This window comes from Archocentrus centrarchus, chromosome 15 (genome assembly GCF_007364275.1).
Source record: "Archocentrus centrarchus isolate MPI-CPG fArcCen1 chromosome 15, fArcCen1, whole genome shotgun sequence".
NCBI lineage: Eukaryota > Metazoa > Chordata > Actinopteri > Cichliformes > Cichlidae > Archocentrus > Archocentrus centrarchus.
The window spans coordinates 11,819,544-11,844,593 of NC_044360.1; the positions used below are offsets into that span (position 1 = coordinate 11,819,544).

Here is a 25,050-nt window from a genome sequence, read left to right on the forward strand (position 1 = left end):
TTTAACTCAAAGATAAAATAATATCAGCATAAAATCCACATGAGATTTAAGCCACTTTCATTAACACTTTGCCACATACAGCACATTAATCTTTGTTTCCACATCCTATATTTCAAAACATTTGTTTTCTTGGGCTACATGCATCCCAGTCCAAAAGGAGGTGATAATGCCACTGAAGCCGATAATTGAAAACACCAGGTGTAATACAAAACAATGTAGATAGCAAGCTATCATTTAAAACTTAAAAGGAATCTATTCTAGAGTAGTCTGGGCTTCTTGGAGTCTGCTAGAATAGTTGTGCATAATTCACAAAGTAATACTTTACAGTATACATGACAGTAAATAAGCATAATTGGTCTACTTTAAATAAATACATCAATGAATGACATTAAGACCTATGACACTTTGTTACTCTATGTGGTAAGTAAAGATTATATATATTTTGGAGATGCAATAGTATTTACCCTCTTTGAACATTTTGGTGGCATCCATCCATCATCCATCATCCATCCATCCATCCATCCATCTTCTTCTGCTTATCCAGTACAGGGCCATGGGGGGCTGAGGCCTAGCCCAGGTGCCAAAGGCAGGGTACACCGTGGACAGGCCTCCAGCCTGTCACAGGGCTTGGTGGAATACATTCCAGAGTATATAGATTCATGTCTACCCACAGATGTGCCCAACCGCATATGTGTGGCAGCTCCTAATGGTCTGCTATTGCTACCAAAACATTAGCTGCTGCAGACAGATTAAATTGACTTTTAAAGTGAACTCAGAGTTGCCAAAAGGGCTTTAAAACTTGTATCTGTGAGATGCCATGGGGGAAACTGTAAATCACTCAGGCACTTAAAGGGGTTATACTCTGGAGCCCTCAAAGATCTCTTTATACTGTTATCATATAAACCACATGTTATCCCAGTCAGGAAGATGAGAAAATAAACAGTTGAGCAAAATAGGTTGTGGTTCAGTCTCTACAGTTTCCTCCTGGCTCTGATTTTAATTAAAAAATAAATAAATAAAAATAAACAATTTATAATTTTTAATGCATCCATCTGTTTTGCAGATACATTTTATTATTAGTTCCTAAAGATCTGCCAATTATTTGATCACTTGTTGAGTCTAAAGATTTAAAGTTTGCTAATTTAATTGCAGCTATGTTTTTTAATCCCTGAACCTATAGTCTCATATTCTACTACTACAGCACAGAGAAAGACAGCATCCTTATGGCAATTCATTATTTATCTTGCATGTTTAAGGTATTGTTTGAGATGCAGATGGGCTGGAACAGACAAGGGCAATGTTGTGATAAGCAACATGCAGGGTGACTTCAACAGGGTACTTGCGAGGCAAACCCAGAGGATCAGATGAAAAAGAAAAGACGAAGAGAGATCTGCAGACATGGAGGGGGAAAAGAAGGAGAACAGAAAAGTACAGACAGAGAGAGACAAAGAAAGAGATGATATCAGAGCAAATGACACATTACCAAGAGAGCGTGTGAGATGTTTCCTAATTCCACTCAGTCTATCCCTGTGGTGAGTGAGTCATGATTATCCTCTGAAAATGCCAGCCAATCTTTCGCGATAATGCCATCCAAATCAATCTTTACAAAACCCAAACACATGTTTGCCGTATAAAAACTAGGTTCCCAATTCACCTGATTCAACATTCAATGCGCTGCTGCCAATGAAGCACCTTGTCCCAACAGGCATGGTCGCATGATAATTCCAAGAAGGCTAATCATCCTTGTAAAAGCATAAAAAGAAAAGGAAAAAAAAATTACACACATCCACATCATTGCGTAGGCGAAGGACTATGTTGTATGCATTTAGACTGACCATATTAACCCTGGAAGCAACAGTGGCTGTGCTAAGTTGATGAGAGAACAAGTGACGGAGAGTCGAAAGCACTCTGAAAAAAAGAGGGAACTAAAGAGATAACAAGGAAACAAAGAGTGGCGGGGATTCATTTAAATAGATTAATATAAATGCAGTTTCAGATTGACATTTGTCCTCTTGTTCTAACAGACATTGGGACAATGTTAGAAGTAGACTCACTGTCTTTAATGTTACTGCCTCAGACTCCGCACACGTCTGCTCTGTGAAGTACATCAAAAGCTCAGCGCTTCAGGGAAAAGGGTTAAGTCACTGCTGATTGTTCAACAGTTGAAACTGATGCCATAAGACACGGCAGCTAGTTGTATCACATTCTGGTGTTGTTGTTTTGATCATTGTCTGGTGGCATCTGTTTCACTGTCAGAATAGTCAGTGACTCAGCAGTTTTTGAGAATTATGTATTGGGTATGTCTCCAAGTTTTTCTGTTTGATTTTTTTTTTTTTTTTTTTTTTTTTTTTACAAAACATACAGTCAGTGGGTTCCTTTAGGTCAAGTTCGTCTTGCAGCCTGCAGATTACACTATATTTCCTTTCCTTTCGCATCCCCTGGGTACCAGCAGCCAAAAAATATCCTCAAGCATAAATTTCACAAGCCACAGCAGCTATCTTCTTTTGTCAGCTCTGATGTCATAAATAATAAGATCCAGCTCTCAAAAGCATATTTAACATGGAGACCCAAAGGAGGAGACATGAAAGTGCTAAAGTACATGCTGGGCTTGATTCTAAACACACAAACCATTTTTATTCTCAACAAAATGCAGATTTTGTGATTGACTGCATCTTATTTAGTTCAGAACACAGAGCAGCGGTTGTAACACAAAGGCTTAGACAAAGGGGGAAATGGAAATAATAACTCAGCTGCATGCTTTTGGAAGATGCAGTGGTGACTGTTGCATACAGTCTATAGATTTGGCACAGAGCAAAACAGCACCCAATTCTTTGGTGAGCTGCTGAGGCCCATCTATGCACGGTGCATGTAATTGGTGCAACGTAATCTCTGTGGTGTTTTTAACACACGCGGGTTAGAAAATTAGACGTGGAGGTGCAGACTCCTGATTCCTCACACAATGTGCCTGATGGGAATAACAGGAACTAGTGTAGCGTGATTTAAAATATTCTCAAAGATGCCAGCAATGTCTCACTATTTGTACTGCAACGCTGCCACCATCACACTGAATTATTTACAAGTCAGCGGAGGCATTTCAGCCGTTAGGAAATCACAAAGTGGTTGGCAGTAATGGCAACAATTGCCTTTGCTGAAAAAGTAAAGAGGAATTTACTTTTGAGTTCTTGTTGTGGTAGAAAAGCATTTTTTTTATTACTACTGCATTACTACTAATGAGAACTATCAAAAATTAACATTGCAGTTTAATCATGCTTTAAAGCATTCATCATGTATAGGAGCAGGCACACTTTTACATATTTCAGGGAGGATTACAAACCAGATAACAGAAGACATTTAGCACTGCTCTGCACTTAAATGTGTTTCAGACACCAGAACCCAACTGAAAATTAATATTAACACAGAAGACCCACAATAAATGCAACATCAGTGAAGCCTATATCTTAAATGTGTGTTCAGACTGTGTTAGGGAGTTGCTTATTGAATTATTTTCAGAGGCTAAAGGTTGTAACGGTGTTGTAATGAATTAAATTACACAGGTTTTCCTGAACATTCAAGTTCAAAAATTCACTAAGGTAATATTTATCCACGTTGTGCTGCACTGTAGGTCTTGCTGTTATTGAATCCACCCTCTGAATATAAGCAGTTTACACTGTACTAGGTTTATTTCTGCTATTCTACCTGTCACTTATCTGGAGGGTATAATTTACTGCAGTGAAATACTCACATCACAGTTCAAATGACATGGGCAGTCTCAGCATCAATAGTATTGACGGGGTATATGTACCCTTATCGTAGTCTGACAGATGAGAGCAGGTACTAGGAAAGGACCATGGATGTTTATCTTCCCAAAAGAGAGCACAAGATGAGATTGAGAGAGTGAAGGAGAGTGCTTGATTTAGAAATGATTCATACTGACTGCAGCTGCAGTGTAGCCACACATTTATTTGTTGAACAAAGCCTTGGTCCAGCTGCCATATACTGATCCCTCCCATTTGTCCCTTCTGTGTGGTGAAGTCCTATTATGTTGTGGGAAGCTGCCAAAAGCAGAGTGGAAGGGCCCATTTATAAGGAAATGACACGAAACATCCAGTCTCCTCTTTGCTGTGCATAATATGGACCTTTTAAAGCTCTTGTGAGTTTTCCACCCAACTAATACATTAAAAAGTGCAGTGTGTTTGTTTTCCTCGCAGAAATGTTCCAAAACCACGAATGACTAATTTAGCAGCAGGGCATTTAAATCTGAGCATTTCATATAGTCATCAGTGTGGTGTGCTGAAGGAGAAGAGTTTGAGCCAAGCAGAGGTACGAATATGCACATATGGTGGATTTAAATATTATTATATATATAATATATAAGCACAAGTTCAACAGTACATTCAAGCTTGTCTTTGTGAAAAGATTAATTACATCAATAATTAACTTCCCACAGACCTAAATTCTTGTTTGATTACATACAAACTAATACTGAAGTCTTACATCTTCCTTATCTTATGATTTTAATATTTAGAATGAGCAGGTATGTGCTTATCCTGAAAATAACAAGGGGCATTAAAACACCTTAATACGCCTTTTCAAACAGCCCCTGATTAATGTAAAAAATAATATTTCATTCTGAATCCTGTATTACAAGCTGTCTCAATTAGATCACAGTTACATGTATGTCACTGTAGGGAAGAGTTGTGTTGACAACATAGCAGCATTTATCTCAGTGGTGAGACTCTAGAATCCTAGGATGGTGCTCTGAGTCAGAGCAAACTAAATGAGACTGTCTTATTTAGGCTGTGAAATCACTGAGACAGACTCAATTTATGCAATATTCACTACAGCAGTGGTGTGGTGGTTTGTTTCATCCTTTCATATTACATTTGTAAAATGAGGGCAAGACAGTGATGACATCCAGTTTTTGTGGGAAAACAGATTGCAGTGTCTTTTTTCAGTCTGGTGTCTTGACGATAATTTTCCCGCTCCATAGCCCATCTGCACGTAACTGAACTGGTCGGATGAGGCGAGGACTTGAGCGGAAAAATGCCATGTGCTTTCGTTGATCAGTCCTAATCCACTTGCCAGATGTCCTTTGTAAATGTATCAATTATGAGCATAGGAACATGAAAGGTACTGCTTTCACTGTCTCAGTCCCTTCCCTGATTTGCTCACAGAGATTACAACTTGGGGGAAAAAAACACATATTATTGTGATGGGAAGTTTATCAGGGTTTTAAAGATGTATGGTGATGATTAAAAGTGTTTAAAAATTGATACACCTACTGAATCCATTGTCAACCATATTGTTACTGATAGAAGAAAATAACAAATTCTCCACTGTGGGCTTGATAGATTATCTCTTTTTCCAAATACAGTACCTTGCACTTCCCTATTTTGACCTCTTTTACCTTGTAGACTCTATGTCTCAGATTATAGTTTATAATTTCTTCTAATTAGTTTGAGCAAACATTAAGCAACTGCATGAATTTAGGGTATTTTTCATGTACTGTCCTGGCAAGCCGGGTTTTTTCTGTAAGATACATGAATATGTCTCCTGTTGTATGCTGATGTTGGTTGTCAGATAGCTAGCAGGAAATGAAGGATGGCCTCTGTCGACTTCAGGGGGAACATTTAAGAGTCATTATTCTACCATTATCATCCTTGCCAATGACTATAGAGTACTCCTCCCTCCTGTCAGTTGGCTGTCTGCTGTATAATGGGCCTGGGGTGTCCATTACGGAGCCAAAATGGCTGCAGATGCACTTTAGCCACAGCCTGTAAAAAGTGGCTGAAAGACAGAAGTTAGGGGAAATGACTCTGTATTGATCCTAGAGCACAAATGAAGGAGAAGATTTCAGTTAATTGCATGGCAACTGATAGAATATGAGGTAAATAATTACACAATACCTGAAGCACAAAATATAGGATTAGAATCAATCAATAAACTGTGTTTTAACTAACATTTATTGAAATGGTCAAGCTTGCTCAGTGGCAGTGATAACATTCTAGTCAGGGCCAAGGCACAGAGCATGTTCAGTCCTAACATGGCGCAGTACTTGTATTTCTTGCACATCAGTGATAGAAACCAGACTCTCAGAGATAGTTGAAAGTGAAAGGAAAATGTTCATTTTCATTCGATGTCACTCAGTCCTCGGGATTCACCTTGCACTGATATCCTAAATTCAGCCGGTGCTTTCCTTGCAAAGCTCTGCTTTTGAGCTTTCACTTGCATGCAATAAATCACTGTCTTGAAAAATTGTGCAGTTGGGACAAAGGTACACCAGGTACTACAGTATTTAGGTTTCCTTTTTGCTTTTCTCTTATTATTTCTTCCCCTACTGGCTACTAGGGTTTAATATTTTTCCCGAAAATGACATGAATCAAATCCCGGGAAATGACGAGCCATTTCCCGGGAATCCCGGGAAAAAGTTTATTTATTTATTTATTTTAATTAGGCCTTCTGTAGCCTGTGTCGGCCTTAACCTATTGTGATATTGTAGAGGTAGCTTTCCAGCTATGTCCTGTTATGCCCAGTAGGGGGTAACGTCGGCTTGATTAACGCAATAAAACCTACATCTCGGCATTCGAGTGCTCGAGCTATGCGGTGTTGTATCGTTCCTCAATACTCCCTTAACAAATATAATTCGAATATTCCTCCATTGTACATGGAATTATACCAAGATATTTTACAACTGCTGGTACAAAACAATACGGTTCATCTCCACAGCATTGATAAAGGCTCAGCCACGCTGTCGTGGCGACATCTGTTGCGCTATATCTCCACCAGTGGAACGCTGTAATAGTCATTGAAAAGTTAACTACCGTACTACACTATAATATGGCATAACACAGGGCCTTGAGTAATGCACCACGACTTGGTCATTGCCATTCTGGCAACAGCAAATTTATAACACCGTGTCTGAGGGTTAAAGTAGGTTCGCTGTGAATCGTCTATTGAAAAACTGGCCAATCATTATAGCCTAAAAAATATACATTTTACTCAACTCCATTTTAAAAGCGAAATATGTTAAAGCAATCTATTTCATGATCATTTCTTCACCCATTAGGCCCGTATCCTAATTCATGATTGTTAGTAAGCGGCTGCAAACGAGGAAAAGAAACACTCGAAGTTAAACAGATATTTCTTTATTGTTCAGGGCAGGCATATTTTATAGGCTATATAATGCAATATAACAATATATAATAATATGAAATTATATAATACAAAATACCTTAGGGTAAACACATTGCCTACGATTTCAACAAATTAAAGAGGAAAAAAGTACAACTGTGTAATACCTCTATTAAAACGCTTGAGATGAAGGCTGAAGCCTTAAACGGAGGCTGAACGTGCCTGAAATGAAGAGTAATGCTTTTCGCATTAAACGAACCCTTCTCTCAGTATTTCCTTAAATTTAACATTCTGAAGCTTTCTTTTCTTTCTGAAAGTCAAATCGACGCGCGCGACTTTTTTCCCGGTTTCCCGTCTAACGTTTCCCGGGAAACGGGAAATTGTTCTGATCGCATTTCCCGGGAATCCCGGATCCCGGGATTAAACCCTACTGGCTACATTAGAAAAGTCATTTGTGCAATCAGTAGTTTGTTTACAGTGCCAAAAGTGGGTTCTGTTATGTTACTACTTTATTGACAAAATGTGTGCTTTTAGTGCATCTTTCCTTATTTTATTGCCTTCCCTATAAACCCCATGTGACCTTGTTTAGTCTTCAGTTTAAAAACTGGTGGCTCTTGGTAATCTATGAAATGTCCAAAATGTGCATTTCTTATTTTCTGTATCCAAGAAAATGTGAAATTGGCTGTCCCAAATCCAACAGTTCCAATTAGAATGATGCAAAACAAAAAGTCTTCATATTTGAGAAGTTCTGCTGATGGGCAAATCACTCCAGATCTCTTAAAAGTATCTTTAATGCCACAGGCAGGTAAAAAAAAGAACCAGCAAATCTTGGGAACAGACTCCTATTCCTTTTCCAGGATGTAATTCAATGCACATTTTATTGTTGCCAACTGACACATTTAGATGTTGTATATGAGTTACAGTAAAGCATGTTCTAAATTTCATCACTGCCATTCACATGACTTGAGCAGAGTAACGGTATTCAATTGTGCCCTACAGAATATTTGCCAAATGCCCTGTTGCACATGTTGGCTTGCATCTATGACTGTTTGTCTGTGTCTTCCACAAACATACAAACTGAAACACACTTTCTAAGGAAGAACATTTTCTTGAATTCCCCTGAGCATTCGTGCAAAAAGCTACATATAATCTCTACCACTCTCATACCCTTTTCCTAGTTCCCTTGCATTTCTGTTCTTACTCTTTTTCTTGTTTTACGTCCACTACAACCACAAATACAGTGCATGCCTGTCTGCCTCAGATGCTGATAGTCCTTCATTCAGGCTCCTATTTAGTATCTTATTTAGTTTCCTCATACTTCCTGTGCTCATGATTTACAGTGCCTTAATATAGTCATGTGCATGCAGTCAGCAGATAAAATTGTCATTTGTCACATTGATAGTTCTACTCTTCTGCCATATTTTCTCACACACGTATGCAGTCCTTTCCCAGTATGTCTCCATCCAGCCCCCCCCCCCCCCCCCCCCCCCCCTTCTCCTGCAGTCTCATCTCTCCCCACCACTCATTCTCAGACCTCTTGCCTCGCGCATTTGCATCACAATAACTCTGCATTTGTGTGTTTTTTTCTTTTACATTATGGTTTTGATATCATGGTATCTTACTTTTATGTTTATGATATGTTTGTGTTCTTATAATACTCATTATGAGGGGATTTGAATGATATGATTTGGTATTATTCCTTTGTGCCAGATTTTGCAGACACTGAAGTAGACCATATAATTAAGGAGCATTATGAAATGCAGTGAGAGAACATTTAATTGCTGTTTTGTACAATATGCTCAGCTGTTTGTGCAATTATAAAAGCCCTGCTGTGTGAGAGACAGTGAGTTGAATTTTAAAGGCAGCATTTGCCATAGACTGTCCCATGTCACATGCAAAATTAGACGATCCCTGTTGTAGATGATTATGTAGCACATAACAGAGATAGAGCTTGAAATTAAATGCAAATTCAATATTCTCCGTTTAAACTGTTTTCCATTTGTATTCCTATCACTTTCTCTTTTGTGGTAATTGCCTTTTTCTCTGTTTTGCATCTCATAACTGAAGGGGGAATGAAAATACATTTTGTTTTATGGGTTGTATATTCCAGGAGAAGGTTAGGTCAACATTAAAGGGTTAACAGTTAGAAAAGTGCATTTTCGTCTCAGAAACATGACAGGAATATCAGATGAGAACATTATATTGGCTCAGAATGAGTCAGAGTTTGTGAAAATGGCCTAATGCAATGCATAATTGGTTTTAGCTTTTGTGTGAAATTAGGAAGGCTACACTATATTGCCAAAAATAGTCACTTGTCTGCCTTCACGTGCATATGAACTTGAGTCCATTGGAACTAAGGAGCCGAGCCCAACTCCTAAAAAAAAACCAAACTTTACACTTGCAGGGTTCTAGCCAGCAGTTGATCACCTGGTGCCCCCCCCCCCCCCCCCCCCCCCCCCCCCCCGATTGCTGGATCCTTGAGTTCAACCTGCTATAATTAAATATTTACCATCATTTAGGTAGATAACCTTTTCTTGTAAATTTGTCACATTAATATTTATATATGGCTTTTTCATCTTTGAAGGACATGCAGCATTTTCCCCCCACTAGACATGATGACCTTTCTTAAGAGGATCAAAAACAGATGTTTCCCAAATTTCATGCTTAAATAAAGATGTAGGGACTTTAAGACCCACCGCAGACATTACAAGCATGTGTCTGTAGTCCTAATCCCTGCTTGTTTACAGATTTTCACCACCATTCCACATGAAATCAAGAGCAAGAGGGAAGGGTATGTAGGACAATATCAAGTTGGGACTCGTGTGAGGCATAATTTTCCATCTTACCTAAAATATTACAAATTTTTAGTCATGAAAGATTCCTCCCACTTATCAACCACTGCTGTTTTGCTAAGATCCCCACTGTTTCAGGTAGCTCTCTTCTGTTTTCAAGTGGCTGTTACCATTAGCAAGCACTTTCCCATTAATCAGCTGTCTCATGTTTGTCTGAGGAGAAAGATTAGAAGATCACTCAAAAACTGTCCTCCTGTTCCACTGAATCTCTCAGCTACACATTATAATACAACTTTAGGGCCAATTTCCAACTTTTGGTGATCTATTCTCAACTAAGGGTCAGATGTAATCCCAAGTAGGCTACACAAGAAAACCATCTTGATTTATTTATTTTTTTAAGCCCAGTGGGAAAATGTTATTTTAAAAATGAAATCCATGCTGGAATTGATTCAGTTTGATATTTCTTTTTTTTTTCTCCCTTTCTTAATTTTCTCCATAAAAGTGTTTTTTTTTTTTAATTGCTGTGTCTTTTATTTATTCATTGTCGTTGTCTCAGCCTCTTTGTGTTCTTTCTGTATGGATTCCCCTTGATTCACACACACACTCTTGTGTTTTTTTTGTTTTTTTTGCCCTCTGTCCAGCATGTGAGCTGATGAACCAAGGGATCCTCGCGCTGGTCACATCCACGGGTTGTGCAGCTGCAAGTGCCCTGCAGTCTCTGACAGATGCAATGCACATCCCCCACCTCTTCATTCAAAGAAATGGGGATGGTGCACCCCGCACTGCCTGTCAGCTCAACCCCAGCCCAGACGGAGAGAGTTACACACTGGCTGCACGTCCACCTGTTCGAATCAGCGATGTTCTGCTCACTCTTGTCTCTGAACTGCACTGGCAGAAGTTCATCATCTTTTATGAGAGCGACTACGGTGAGTTGGGGAAAATGAGAGCACTTTATGAACAAATATATATCTCATAAACATGACATTGGTATGTAAGATGATCTCATTACTTTTGTTTAAATGTAAATGCTCCATAACCATCTCTAGAATTGAGGTTGGGATCAGGTTGCTGCTGAAGTAAAGCCGTATTAAGACTGAGAATTCACATGCTGAAAAGAATACACCAAGTGGGAACTAAGCTCCAGGAACATCATCACTCCCACACAAACACATACTGTTCTTCTACACTGGTAAAAATAAATCAAAAGTTCAGTAGAAATTGTAAGAAATAACAAGATCTCGATGCTGCATTCAGTGTAAGCAGCATTGTCATGGAGAAACAAGTATGAGCTTAATTGGCTCATTTGTGGCGCTGTCATCTGTGAGGATGTGCCCCAATAGTACGTTATATATTCTCAGATGTTCTCCAATTCTGTTTAATTATTTTCACTATTAGGTCCCTGTGGACCTGACCTTTCTTGACCCACAATTGTGTAAATGCACTGTGGATCAAGAAGTGATTGCCAAGGCAATAGAAGGGGAGAAGAATGAAGTGGGTATATAGAGCCTATTGCTGCATTGTCATTCATCAGATGAGACTTTGCCTCTGCCATCTAATCTTTTTATTTCTTGGAAGAGTGGAGTCCAGAAGCTAGTATAAATCTGTTTTATTTTTTCAGTACTGGAAACAACAAGCTACAGCTGATATAGTGTATAGTAAAGCAAGCCATCAGAATACAGCCACCCCAGGCAAGTTTCCAGCTATAACTTGGTCACTTTAGCACAGTCCTCCATGTGAATGTGTTTGACATCCTGGTTTCCATTTAGAGATCTGTCCTTGGATCTGTTTCTGACATTGCCACCCTTTGCAGAAAGTGCACTTTCAGCACTGAGTTGGATCAATGAAAGTCCACCATAGAAGAAAGCCTATCTGTGCTTCATTTTGACAAACTCTCTTGCTGCCTGCCTTTTTTTTTTCTTCCTGACTAGCTGTCTAACTAACTAGTGCTCTATATGTCTGTCTCATGGGGTCACCATGTGTCTGACCATCTGTTTTGCTATAGATCTTTCTTTGTAACTGGCTTGCTGCCTGTCTCTGGCCATCATTGCTAACTCTTGTTTTAATAATGAGCTGCCTGCCTGACCAACTCTCCATGTGTCTTGCTGACTATGTTCAGTAGTTTACTTCATGTATCTAATTCCCTGTCGTTCTGTCCAGCAAAGCAGTTGTCTGTGTGTCTGATTTCCAAGATTCATGTGTAATTTGGAGAATTTTCAGACTTTTTTTTTCACCCTGGTTCACACCACATCCTTTACTGAGTCATGTTCAGGCAGCGCGATGTACTATAAATTTAGAATGACAGAGGTGACCCAACTAAAGCAAAGAGATGATGCTTTCAAAAATAATGCCATGAATCACTTTGGATTTTCAGTTTATATGCAAACAAAAGTAAACAGAAAGAAAAATCCCAATCAAATTCAGATGTGTTGCGACACATACTTTGCCTTGAAACAATGGTTATTGTCCTATGTTAGGGTGCTTTGCAAGTAAGTTGTTCTAAACACCTTGGACAACTTTCCATAGTTCTTTTGTGGATTCAGACTGCCTCAGATGCTTTTATTTCTACATGTAATCTGGGACTGTCTTAGTAATGTTCATATCGAGGCTCTGTGGGGGTCATACCATCTGTTGCAGGACTTCTTGTTCATTCAGTCACTAAAGATAGGTTGTTAGGATTGGCTGGTTACTTGGGCTATTTCATGTGCTGCAGAATAAATTTAGGACCCATCAGACACATAAGAAGAAAGAAGGCTCAGTTTAACAAGACACTATTCTAACAAAGTAGCCTTTTTTAACTTTGCTAAATTAGACACTACAAAGTCAGCACCACTGACATGTGTGCTTGTGTTACACTGTTTAACTCTGCACTCATTTAATTAAGGAATGTAGCGGCTAATTGGGCTCCTCATCACAGAACAGTCAAAATACCCGTGGTGTCTGCCTTAAAGCAGTGCAGCAGTGACCAACCCCACTGTCTGCAAAGAAAAGTGCTGTCTGTAAATCTGTGTGAGCATTCGGTGGTGAATGCTTACTTAAGATGAAAGCAGGTGGAAATGGGAGCAGCATTCAGAGATTTTTAAGATTAGGATTAAAAATTTAAAAAAAGCGATTTTGTCATTTTGTATTTGATAAATCTATGTTGAGTTGACCTGCATTTACTTTTCTGTAGGGATTCTTTTTCAGTGCTGATGCCAGTAGAATATCAAATTGAAAACGAGCTTTTTTGGCACCCCTTAAAAATTAATAATGTATTTTTCATCGAAAACCCTTCTTAATTAAAAATAAGATGCCAGAAAACTTGTAAAAATGGCAAAATATTGACTAAAATAGGCACTAACAATGGATACTAGGTTTTTGTATGAGGGCTTGGTTTAATGGGTATGGTTTGGTACCAGAATAGTACTGATGTTCATTAAGCAGTGCTCCACACTCAGTGTTTCAGTTCTTGATGATTAGGACATTTTCCAGTTTTAGTTTTGTGGGAGAATATCCTATAAATTTTAGGTGACTTTTAGGCAAAAAATTTAGGCAAAAAAACAAAAACGTGTACAGCACACCAAAGGATTATAAAACTAATACGAGACAAACAAACTTTTCCATATGTCTATAGGATATGTTGTGAATTTTTCATAATGTTGCTTCTTGTCTATATTCAGTTATGCTGACCTATTTATTGGGCACCTTTAGTCAGTACCTTATCCCACTCAAAAAGCAGTCAGTGTAAAATGTGCAATGTAGAGATAGTTGAGTTTGCTTACCTAATCATAATATGGGCAAGCAGTGAAAAGTAAAAAGTTAAAAACATTTAATTAGACACCATTGGTCCATTGCACTTAATTCAGCCAACAGGCTAAAATGTTCTTGATAAATACTGATATATACACTATTTAGGTTTGATAACATTTCATTTTCTGAAACACTTTGTGTAAGCAGAAAAGTTGGAAATTTTGCTTGACCATGGACTGATTTTATCAAATGAATTTTATTATTAAATAATATAGAGCAAGTTAGTGAAGGCATGAACCTGGGGTTGAACTACCAAGTATCAGGTGATTGCTAGTGCCCAGTATTTACATAAAAGATCCACATCTATGTTGTTGGCACCTATACTAGGCTATATTATATAATTATTTTCTTTTATGACCTCAGTGTGAAATCCAGTCAGATCAGTAATATCTGAACCACAAAAATTAGATTATGCAACTTTGCTCACAGCACAGGAGCTCCGATTACATTCCCTGTGTGATCGTATCTCTTTGCAGCTGACCACTTTGATCATTCAACATTGAGAAAATGCATTCACTGACCACGTTGTTAGGGACATCTATTGAACTGCTTGTTAGTGCAAATATTAAATCAGCCAATTACATGGCAGCAACTCAGTGCATTTAGACATGTAAACATATTTAGGTGGCATTTTCTCTGGGCGAAAATTAAATGTTGATCTGAGGTCAGAGGAAAATGACCAGATTTCTTCATACTGATAGGAAGGCAACAGTAACTCATAACTACTTATTACAATCAAGACATGCGGAAGAGATTCTCTGAATGCACAAAGTCTACAACCTTGAAGCAGATGGGCTGTGGCAGAAGACCACACCGGGTGTCTCTCTTCAGCTAAGGACAAGAAACTGAGGCTACAGTTTGCACCAAAACAGCCTCACCAAAATTGGACAATAAAAGTTTGGAAAAACATTGCATCTTGAGAGTCTTGATTTCTGCTGCAACATTCAGATGATAGGGGCAGAATTTGGCATAAATAACATGAAAGCATGGATCCATACTGTAGTGGTCCAAAGTGCTGGTGGTGCAATGGTGTAGGGGATATTTGCTTGGCACACTTTGGGCCCCTTAGTACAAGTTGTGAGAAGTTTAAATGCCACAGCCTACCTGAGTATTGTTGCTGACAGTTTTTGATGGCTATTTCCAGCAGGATAATAATAATAATAATAATAATAATAATAATAATAATAATGCATTAGTCTTATATAGCGCTTTTCTAGACACTCAAAGACGCTTTACAATTTCATGCACTATTCATTCACACCTCAATCATACCTGGTGGTGGATAACACACCATGTCACAAAGCACAATCATCTGAAACTGGTTACCAGATCTTAGACCAATAGAAAACCTTAGGATGTGGTGGAACAAACAGTTTCCATTGTTGTGTAGCTAACAAATCTGTAGCAGCTGCTTGATACTATCATGTCAATATGGACCAAAGTCTTTCTGGAATGATCTTGCTGAATCTATGCCATGAAGAATTAAGGCAGTTCTGAAGGCAGAAGGGGGTCCAACTCAGTACTAGCACTGTGTACTTAATGAAGTGGCCAGTGAATGTAGTTTCAGTGTTAAAAGCCTCTTTTGCTGGGCTATTCTGTCATCAATTTGCTGATGGCACATGGTGCATTAGTCTATATAAGCTTTCCTTCTTTCCTTTTTTTTTTTTTTTTTTTTATATACTGAAAATCTGATGAACTATCAAGTTTTATGTAGCCCCAGGCATCAAACTGGACCTATGCACAAAAAAGTAATCAAAAACATAATGTTTATATTACACTCACCCACAAATATCCATCCATCCATTTTTCTTCCACTTACCCGATTCAGGGTTGCAGTTGGGCTGGAGCCTATCCCAGTTGTCATAGGGCGACGTGGGGTACAGTCTGGACAGGTCAACAGTCTGTAGCAGGGCTAACACAATCAACATTCACGCTCACATTTACATTTATACCTGCAGCCAGTTTAATATTAACCTAACATGTCTTAGGACTGAGGGAGGAATACCTGGAGAGAACTCGCACAAATACAGCGATAACATTCATGCTCCATATAGACAGGCCCCAGTCAGCTGGTGGACCCAGAAACTTCTTGCTAAGACCTTCTTACAGTAATAACCACAGCACCACTAAGCTGCCTGCTTTGTGAGAAATACTATTATAAAATACTATAATCTCTTTATTTCTGTAAACCTTTGCTGAGAGTGGCGCCATGCTCTACATTAGAAGTGTACATGGTGAAATTTATGCTTTATTAAAGCTTAAACATCTGGCTTTCCTGACCTCAGGGGTAAAATGTATAGCTCAGTGTAATGAAGCATGTCAGGGGAGCCAATTCATTCCAGTCTCCACCAATGTATCAGTTGCATAAAAAAGTACATTATGTAAACAGCTTCTACAGCTTCACCTCTTCTGGTTACATTTGTCATTGTACATTTTCATCACGTAATTTGATTCTCAGTTTGAGAGGCTGTGTTCCATAATTTCTTTCACGAATAACAGAGATAACCTTATTCTTCGCCTGCCATACTGTAGCTCTGAAAGAAGCTGGGCAACACTATATTACAGCTGTGACACATTCTTAACAGTTTTTGCCTTTTGTGCCCTCAAACAAATATAAGAGAGCAACATTATGTAATAATCCTATAACAGGTTATTGCTACCCAAAAGACCATTTCAGCTTTGTCCTTATTGTTCTTCTTCTTGTTCTTTCTTTACTCTCGATTTTGTCTTTTTCATTCAGAAGCAGTTTTTATATCTTATGCTGTTTTGCTTCTTTCAGCCTAGCCTACTTTTGCTGATTTATGTCATGCTCTTTGACAGTACTGAAAGGGTTGTCTAATACTTCAGCTTTTTTATTTGAGAAACATAAAATAGATCCAGTTCATGTAAAGGCCACTGAAGTTCTCTTCCATTGAAAACGTCTTGATGGCAAAGTCTCACTTTGCCATCACAGATTGTGCGGCTTTTTGTGCATTGTGAGCATTTTTCTCAAAGCAGTTAGATTTATAATAAAACTTTCATACAAAGACAACTGTTCCTGTTAACTACATGTAAATCTAAATCCACAGTTATGTGTAATGGTTTACGCATTTGCTTAACAAGCAAAAGCTTCTGGGTTTGATCCCGGGAAGATACGCAAATCCGTTTGGGGTTGTGTCAAAAAGGGCTTCCAGCTTAAAAAATGTTGCCAAATCAAACATGTGGTGCTACCTGCTGTAGTGACCCCTTGTGTGCGTGTGAAAACTGACGCAAACTTGCATTAAAAGGACAGCAATTAACAGCAAATATTCAAAGCTTCACCCGCTGGGTCTAGGTGGGGGGGACATGCGGACTATGACATCATTTTCAGGCTTGCTGAGTGTACACCTGCAATAAAATTGACAAAATTGCCATAAACATAAAATAAAACTAATGGCTTTACTGTGATTTTTGGCTAAAATTACTTTTAACCTTATCACTTTGAGCATGTAGCAATAGATTTTCCCTCTCACTGACTGCACAGCCTTCGTCTGAGTAATAAATCATTAGAACAACACTGTGCATGTGCAGAGATCACAGTTGCTGCCACCGTGCAACAGAGTACATACAGAAAGTAGCGTGAGCGAGAGAGCAAGACCTAACACTTCTGGCACGCTACCAGCAACAGTTTGTCCAAGAAGTCAATATATTTGTTGCTATGTTCTCTTTTGAAAAAAAAAATCACTAAATCTAACAGCAAGGTCACTAATTTGGCAACACTGAGATGAACTGAGGTGAGCCTGCATTTAGTCAGGATTACTGCTGTGAGTGAGAAGGACACTCAAGCCGAAATGACATTTCTGTGAATCTAAAAATTGGATACCTAAATCTAAAACTTCAATCCAGTCCAACTAATGAATATCTGTCTAGCTGAATATTCTGGTCCTGCTCTACTACAAAGATAAATGAAGCATCACAAATGAGGGCAAAGGAGGGCTACCTCATTTGTGATGCTGGCATTTTCAGTTTAAAGTCAAATGTCTTGACCTTATTTTTCTGGTTTCCACAGTTACAAGAAGGTTAAGGTGGGTTCTTGTAACGGCACCACAAGGTTTACATTTGTGGCTTTGAGTGAAACATTTCAGCATTTGGGTTCTAGTGAAATTGGGTACAGATATTCATGTCTTGGCTTTCATAAACCTAAGCATATGCAACAGACCAGCTGCAAAAATAACTATCTTCATGCCTTTCATGGGGAAAAAGAGGTTGTACTAACCCTACTTGAAGTATTGTTTTAAAGGTTTGTTATATGTGTGTGCCATCTAGGGTGTGCTTTACACAATCCAAAAGGAAGCCAGCTATTGATTCTGTGGGGGTGGATGGGCAGTGGGTAGACTATCCACAAACAAAAGCTTCTGTGAAATTATCTTGTCCTTTTATTACAACAAGATGAGCATAAAAGACAGCTGAGTCAAGATTATAGGAAATCTTAAAGAAGGGTTGATTTTTCAGGATCCCCCTTAGTAGGTCTGTCCGAGTTAATCTGCACTTAGTAATGACCGTGGAGCAGCTACATCTGTCTCTGTCCTCCCTGTGGTGACCATATATCTGTTAAAGAAGGGGAGAATTAGCCCGGTATTAGGCATGAGATTGAGTAAGGTGCTCTTGGTCCCAAGTAGGGGGTGGTTTCTATGTAAAACATGCATTTATAACACAGACAGTTTCTGAACATAGACAAACACAAAGGATATTTCCTGCAGAGTTTTTAGCAAGCCTGTAATACATTGCAGGAAATATAAGGCACATTCCAGAAAGAGTACTGCAGAGTACTTCTGTTTCGTGGTTCTTTAATACACTTCTTATAATGCGTTTGATTTCATCTTAATTAATGCTAGATTTAGGCCATAAGGTCTTTAACACTGCCAACTAACATGTCAGGTAATTTCAGTGAGTGTGAAAGTACATACAGTATGACCCTCAATGTCTCGGCTCTAATAAGAACAGAGAGAAGAAAGTGATTAAAAAAGAAACTAAAATAGAGAAGAAATGAATGAGAAACTACAAAAATATGGAGAATACTTTGAGCTATGTTATATAGATCACTTACTGGCCACTTCATTAAGTGCACCTGCTCGACTGCTTGTTAACACAAGCGAGCCAATCACTTGGCAGCAAATTCAAACTGAGCATCAGAATGGGGAAAAAAGGTGATTTAAGTGACTCTGAATATGGCATGGTTGTTGGTCCCAGATGGGCTGGTCCGAGTGTTTGAGAAATTGCTGATCTGCTGGGATTTTTCCGCACAGCCATCGCTAGGGTTTAAAGAGAATGGTCCAAAAAAGAGAAAATATCCAGTGAGCAGCAGTTCTCTGGGCAAAAATATCTTGTTGATGCCAGAGGTCAGAGGAGAATGGCAGACTTCTTCGAGCTGATAGGAAGGCAACACTAACTCAAATAACCACTCGTTATCCCCAAGGTATGCAGAAGAATATCTCTGAACACACAGGATGTCAAACCTTGAAGCAGATGGGCTACAGCAGCAGAAGAACACACCAGATGCCATTCCTGTCAACAATATGAAACTGAGGCTACATTTTGCATGGGCTCACAAAAATTGACCAATACAAGATTGGAAGAATGTTGCCTGGGCAGATGAGTCTCAATTTCTGCTGCAACATTCGGATGGTAGCTTCAAAATCTGGCATAAACAACAAGGATTTATCCTGCCTCATATCAATGGTTCAGGCTGCTGGTGGTGTAATGGTGTGGGGGATATTTGCTTGGCACACTTTGGGCCCCTTGGTACCAGCTGAGCGATTGTTTAAATGCCACAGTCTAACTGAGTATTATTGCTGACCATGTCCATCCCTTTATGACTACAGTGTACCCATCTTGTACCCATCTCAAACTAGCTTTTGAATAAGACAGTGAGTTCCCTGTACTTAAATGGCCTCCACAGTTACCAGATCTAAATCCAATAGAGGACCTTTGGGATCTAGTGAAATAGGAGCTTCATATCATCAATGTGCAACAAAGTAATCTGCAGCAACTGTGTGATGCTATTATGTCAATATGGACCAAAATCTCTGAGGAATGTTTCCAGTACATTGTTGAATCTATGCCACGAAGAATTACGGCAGTTCTGAAGGCAAAAGGGGGCAAAATCAGTGCAATACTAGCAAGTAGCCAGTCTGTGTACATGCCAGTAAGGGAATACTTTTACTTGTTTGTATTACAGCTCACAAGATACCAATAAGAAAAAAAATAGAAGAAAATCCTAAAGATATTATGTGGGTATTTCTCAATATTTCTTCTAAATAACAAATGTTGATTTCTAATTGACACTAAAGAACTAATCTTGCATTTAAAAAAAAAAAGCTTTACTTTCCCATTTATGTTTTCAGGATCATCACTTGAAGTTTAGGTGATATGTTAAAATTTAGCATAATAATTTGATAAAAGCTGGGCCTCTCACTAATTCAAAACAAAGCAAACTTTCATCCTACAGTCTTTTGCAGGTCCAGGTTTGCAGGTATTTTTACAGTATTATTCCAGTTGTTGGATTTTGCTCTGTCTCCGTTCACAGCAGACAACATTGTATAATCCCAAAAGCAAAATTTATGGAAGGAGATTGATTTTTGCAGCGCTCTTGGAATACCACTCATGTTATGGTGATGTAAGTCAGAAATGCACTCACTGTCCAATATCTGAGTCCATTCACAGAGCCCAGGCTGAGGTAATAATCAGTCCAAGACTTTAAGTCCATGCCAGTCCCACCTTCTATTTAGATCAGCCTGTTTATTTTAGAATTAAATTAATGATGGTGTTTCTGTTCCGTTTTTTTTTTTTTTTTAACTGTCAAAACAAAGTGATGCAATAGTTTCTCACTCATACAACATATGACAGCAAACAGTTGCTTTCAAAAAGTGCAAACTAAAAGTACAATACAAATCAGGACCAAGCGTAAAATTTGTGCGTTAAAAATATTTTTTAGCTCACCTGTTCTTAATGCAGCCGTTCACACTGACCGCATCCTTTCACAGGATGAAATTGAGGCATTTATTTTTTTACGGATCAAGTTTGATTTTTCCAGTTTTCACAAGCGAATAAACTGATCTGACCAATCAGAGCACTGCATTTGGCAGCATGTGAGCTCATAGCTCAAAATGCACCTATATACTGAATAAACAGTGATATAGAAGCTGTAAAATAATATAATTTTTCCTCAGACACAGCTAGGCGCTGCGCTTTATCACCTGGCTCTCTGAAATTCTTTCTCTGCCTCCTCAGATGTGGTCCCAACTCTAGCAACAAGAGCTTAAACTGCTCCACTGACATCCTGAAATATGTATGAAAGCTGCCGCGATGCTTCATCTCCTGGATCGAACCATGAAATTCTCCCTGCTGCTGCTTTCCCAGGAGAACCCAGAATCTCTGTTGCTTCCTTCCTTCTTGTTTAGAAACATCAGGACTTCATCACATCATCACTTGATGTCGACTTAATGAGAATGAATAGGTTATGCGACAAGTTTGCGTCTGAAAGATTCGGAATTTTGTGTCCTTTTTTGCAATGCACCCTGTATGTAAAGGCCTTAACAGTGTATACCAAATTAGAACAGAAAAACAGAACAGAAACATTTGTATCACAAATCTATAGTGGTTCAGCTGAGTTTTTTCCACTTAAGAAAGACTCTGATGGATTTGTCCACAACCTAATTTATAATAACAGTTATGTGTAGGATTTTCTTCTGCAATTTTCTTCTTTTTTATTTCCAAGAAGTCCTCTTTTTTAAAAAAAATACTTTTATTGATCACTGTCTTCTTGCAGCTACAAACAGAACTTTTGGGTGCACATATATCATTATAATATCTGAGAGGAAATAGGACTAAATGTATTTCTTTAAGAAAAAGCAATCAGTGCCTTTTTTTTTGTTTTGTTTTTTTTTTCCCATAACCTTTGTGCTTAGATTTAGCTGCTATCAGACGCAGTGCACGGTGGTAAGTGGGTGGCATGATGGTGCAGTAGTTTGCACTGTTGCCTCAGTTCAAACCTTCTGGCCATCTGGGACCTTCCTCCCACAGTCCAAAGTCATCCATATTACAGTAGGTTAACTGGTGATTCTAAACTGGCTCTAGGTGTGAATGTGAAAGTGAGTGTCTGTTTTATCCCTTTGATAGACTAGCAACAGGTCTAACGTGTACCCCTCCTTTCACCCAATGTCAGTTAGGATAATCTCAAGCCCCGCCACAACCTTGAATTGGACAAAGTGTTGGATGGATGGATGGATGGATGAGCAGTGCACATGAGATATTACTGCTGTATAGATATGACATGCATCTCATAAATATGCTATAAAGATATATCTCCTTTCAGTCAGAGAATGAATAAAAACGTGAGGGTGAACTGAAACTCCTGCTCTTTCTCTCTCCTTCCTTTTCTCTCAGTGTAGCGTTAATTGCTGCGCATAACACTCAGTGTCTGAAACATTACAAATTTGCAAAAAAAAAAAAAAAAAATCTGTATTGCATATAATTAACTGATGTTATTGTTGCAAGAATAACACTGATTACTTAAACAGGCTCATCTCAATTTTGGGTAACCATAAGCTGGTAGCATAGCCACTTCTCAAGCTTTTCTGCTTAGATTGCAGCACAGCTTGATGGCTCAGTAAAAACCTCTGAGCCCTTTGATCGTGATGTGCTCATTTCTGCGTTGCTTCAATCCAAGAGGGAGTCCTGCTTTAGTTTCAATGTAAGTTAGAGCTGAAATGAATGCATTTTTATGGGGTATTTCTTAGTCCCTTTCAATCTATCTTTTCCGACTTCTCTAAAAAAGATTCATGCTGTTGTAAAGAATACGGAAGGGACAGACAGAAAACAAGAGTAGTTAGCAAGTTTCCAGAGTAAAAAAAGTGGAAGCTGATAAAGGGAGGCCATAAAAGGGTCAAGTTTTGATATCTAAAACTTTCAGTGGCAGATTTGTGTTCAGAAATGACGCTCGGGTAAACATGTCCAGAAATCAGACCTTTAATTCCACGTTAATCCTCTTTTCTGCCGCCCTATCCATGGCTGACACGATCGACCCGTGGAAAAGCCTGCTATGGGTTTGGAACGTTGATTTTGAAGTTCCATTTTTCTATCAGTTCATAGAATAGTTATCGCATGGTCGCTTTCCCTTGGCTCTCCATGGGATTAAAAACCTCTTTTTTTTGTTTTTGTTCTGTTTTGTTGCAGAATGTTTCAAGTTTCCAGACAACAGTTTATGTTACTGCTAAGAACTGTTGACCAGTTCCTTTTGTGGTATTGATGAAATATGGATTGCACTGTTCTATGCTATGTAAATTACGATTGTCTGTTGATTAAACATCTGCAGAAGACCATCTCATTCATAGATGTAAAATATATGTAGCCTGGGAAATTAGTTACCACACAGGACACAGTAACAGGGGTTCTTTCAGTGCTTTTTAATGGCACACAAAGATACAAAGAGTAAAACACATATGAACAAACCAAAGAACAAATGAATTAAATAATAATAAAATGCCTACAGGCACTCACATTTCACAGCAGTTTTTGCTAACTTAACATTTGGACACTCTGGCGACTGCATACTTGGCATCTTACTACACATGCCAGCAGTTTTGCATCACCATCGTCCATGCACCTCCAGCTCGGTGCAGACCAAACGCAACCCCAGCAATGAACCATAGACCAAGATGTACGTGGCAAAATCTTAAAGGGGTAACTACTGTTCTTCATGATGCTGCCACCTTGTGACGGAAGTTAGGCGAACCTCTGCCAATTGCAATCAAATTAACAACAAATGTCACATTCAAAAGGAACTGAAAAAGAACATTTTTACGTGCACGCCAACGTGCCAAGAGAAAAATATATTTAGCCCAGATGGAAAACGCTGTTATAAAATTAAGTTATAGGTTTTAACAACCCAGCTGCATATGCATTCATGTTAAGACTCACATAGACCTTGAGGGTGGATTATGATACAACACATTTCACATCTCAGAAATCTCAAGTCAGTATAGCTGGCAGAGCTCTTTGAATGACTACTAAAAAGCATCCATTAAAATTTGTTCACTTATCAAATCACTTTATTTTTAAATAAATTCTTCCCATTTGTACTCTCTTGGTATCATATTACAGCTAGGTGTCTCTGTTAAATGATCTGATTGCTCTTGGCAGCAGATAAAGGGAAGAGAGCATCAAAGTATTACTATTCATTTTAAATCTATATAGCTAATCTCACAGCACAAATACAGTCATTACTTTTGATTCATTTTGCTAGGCAGTGTAGAGATGATGAATTTGACACTGCTTATGATACTACTTCTAAGAGTAAAAGAATAATAATAATAAAACTAATATATATCATCTGTCTAAAACAAAGTGTATGGAATGGCAAAGAGTGGTGGGGACTGACAAGAGGTGAAAATGTGACCATCTGCCATCCTCCTCCTCTCTGTCTCACTCTAATTATACCCCCACACAAAAGAAAATACATGTTTGGCTGCATATGTGCGATGGCATCTCACTGTGAGATGAAATTTAAAATTAAACACGTAAAAGTTTTGAGATGTAAGCCTGTCCATTAAAAGTAGACTTGGTGCACAGTGATGATCAGTTACAAATATGGAAAATCACCTACTTGAAATGTAGGATTTTTTTTTTAATAAAATTAAGGAAGTGATTCATAAATTAATAGCAATCATTCCCAGTCCTAAATATTTCTAGGAAATATATAAGATTGGTGATTGTTTCATCAGCAACGCATATAATAAATGTGAAGATAGCGTCAGTATTAGTCATTCGTCAATTTCACTATATGTTGCTCCAACTGAAAATTGCATATGGAAATATATACAGTGGCTTGCAAAAATATTCATACCCCTTGAACCTTTCCATATTTTGTCACATTACAACCACAAATATAAATATATTTCACTGGAATTTCATGTGAAAGACCAACACAAAGTGGTATACAATTGTGAAGTGGAAAGAAAATTATACATGATCCAAAACATTTTTTACAAATAAAAAACTGAAAAGTGCGGTGTGCAAAAGTACAAATACTTTTGCAAGCCACTCTATAATTACTTCCTGTAGCCAAATGAATTGTAAGGATCCAATTGTGAATGCTATACTTCCAATACAATGGGCAAAAGTTCCCCTTCTCACAAATCCTTTTGCCCATTGTATTGGAAGTATAGCATGGGGGTAACTGTTTCAATTCAGAGACAGAAGTAAGTGTTGTGCAAGTGTGTGGTTGCAAGTGAAAGAGGGCTTTCAACAAATGCTTCTCTATTTAGAGACAGCTCAAAATGATGAATGATTTAATTTCATCTTTTGTTCTCCCCTTTGAACATTT

The 25,050-nt window shown here is 38.4% G+C and overlaps 1 protein-coding gene across 1 annotated transcript in view; it reads left to right on the forward strand.

The window, feature by feature from the left end:
• Nucleotides 1–25,050, forward strand: part of grid1a (glutamate receptor, ionotropic, delta 1a) — a 275,638-nt gene that overhangs the window by 161,091 nt on the left and 89,497 nt on the right. The window contains exon 3 of the mRNA XM_030748669.1: nt 10,565–10,849. Within this exon, the coding sequence (XP_030604529.1) occupies nt 10,565–10,849 (285 nt within the window). The remainder of the gene's footprint in view (nt 1–10,564; nt 10,850–25,050) is intronic.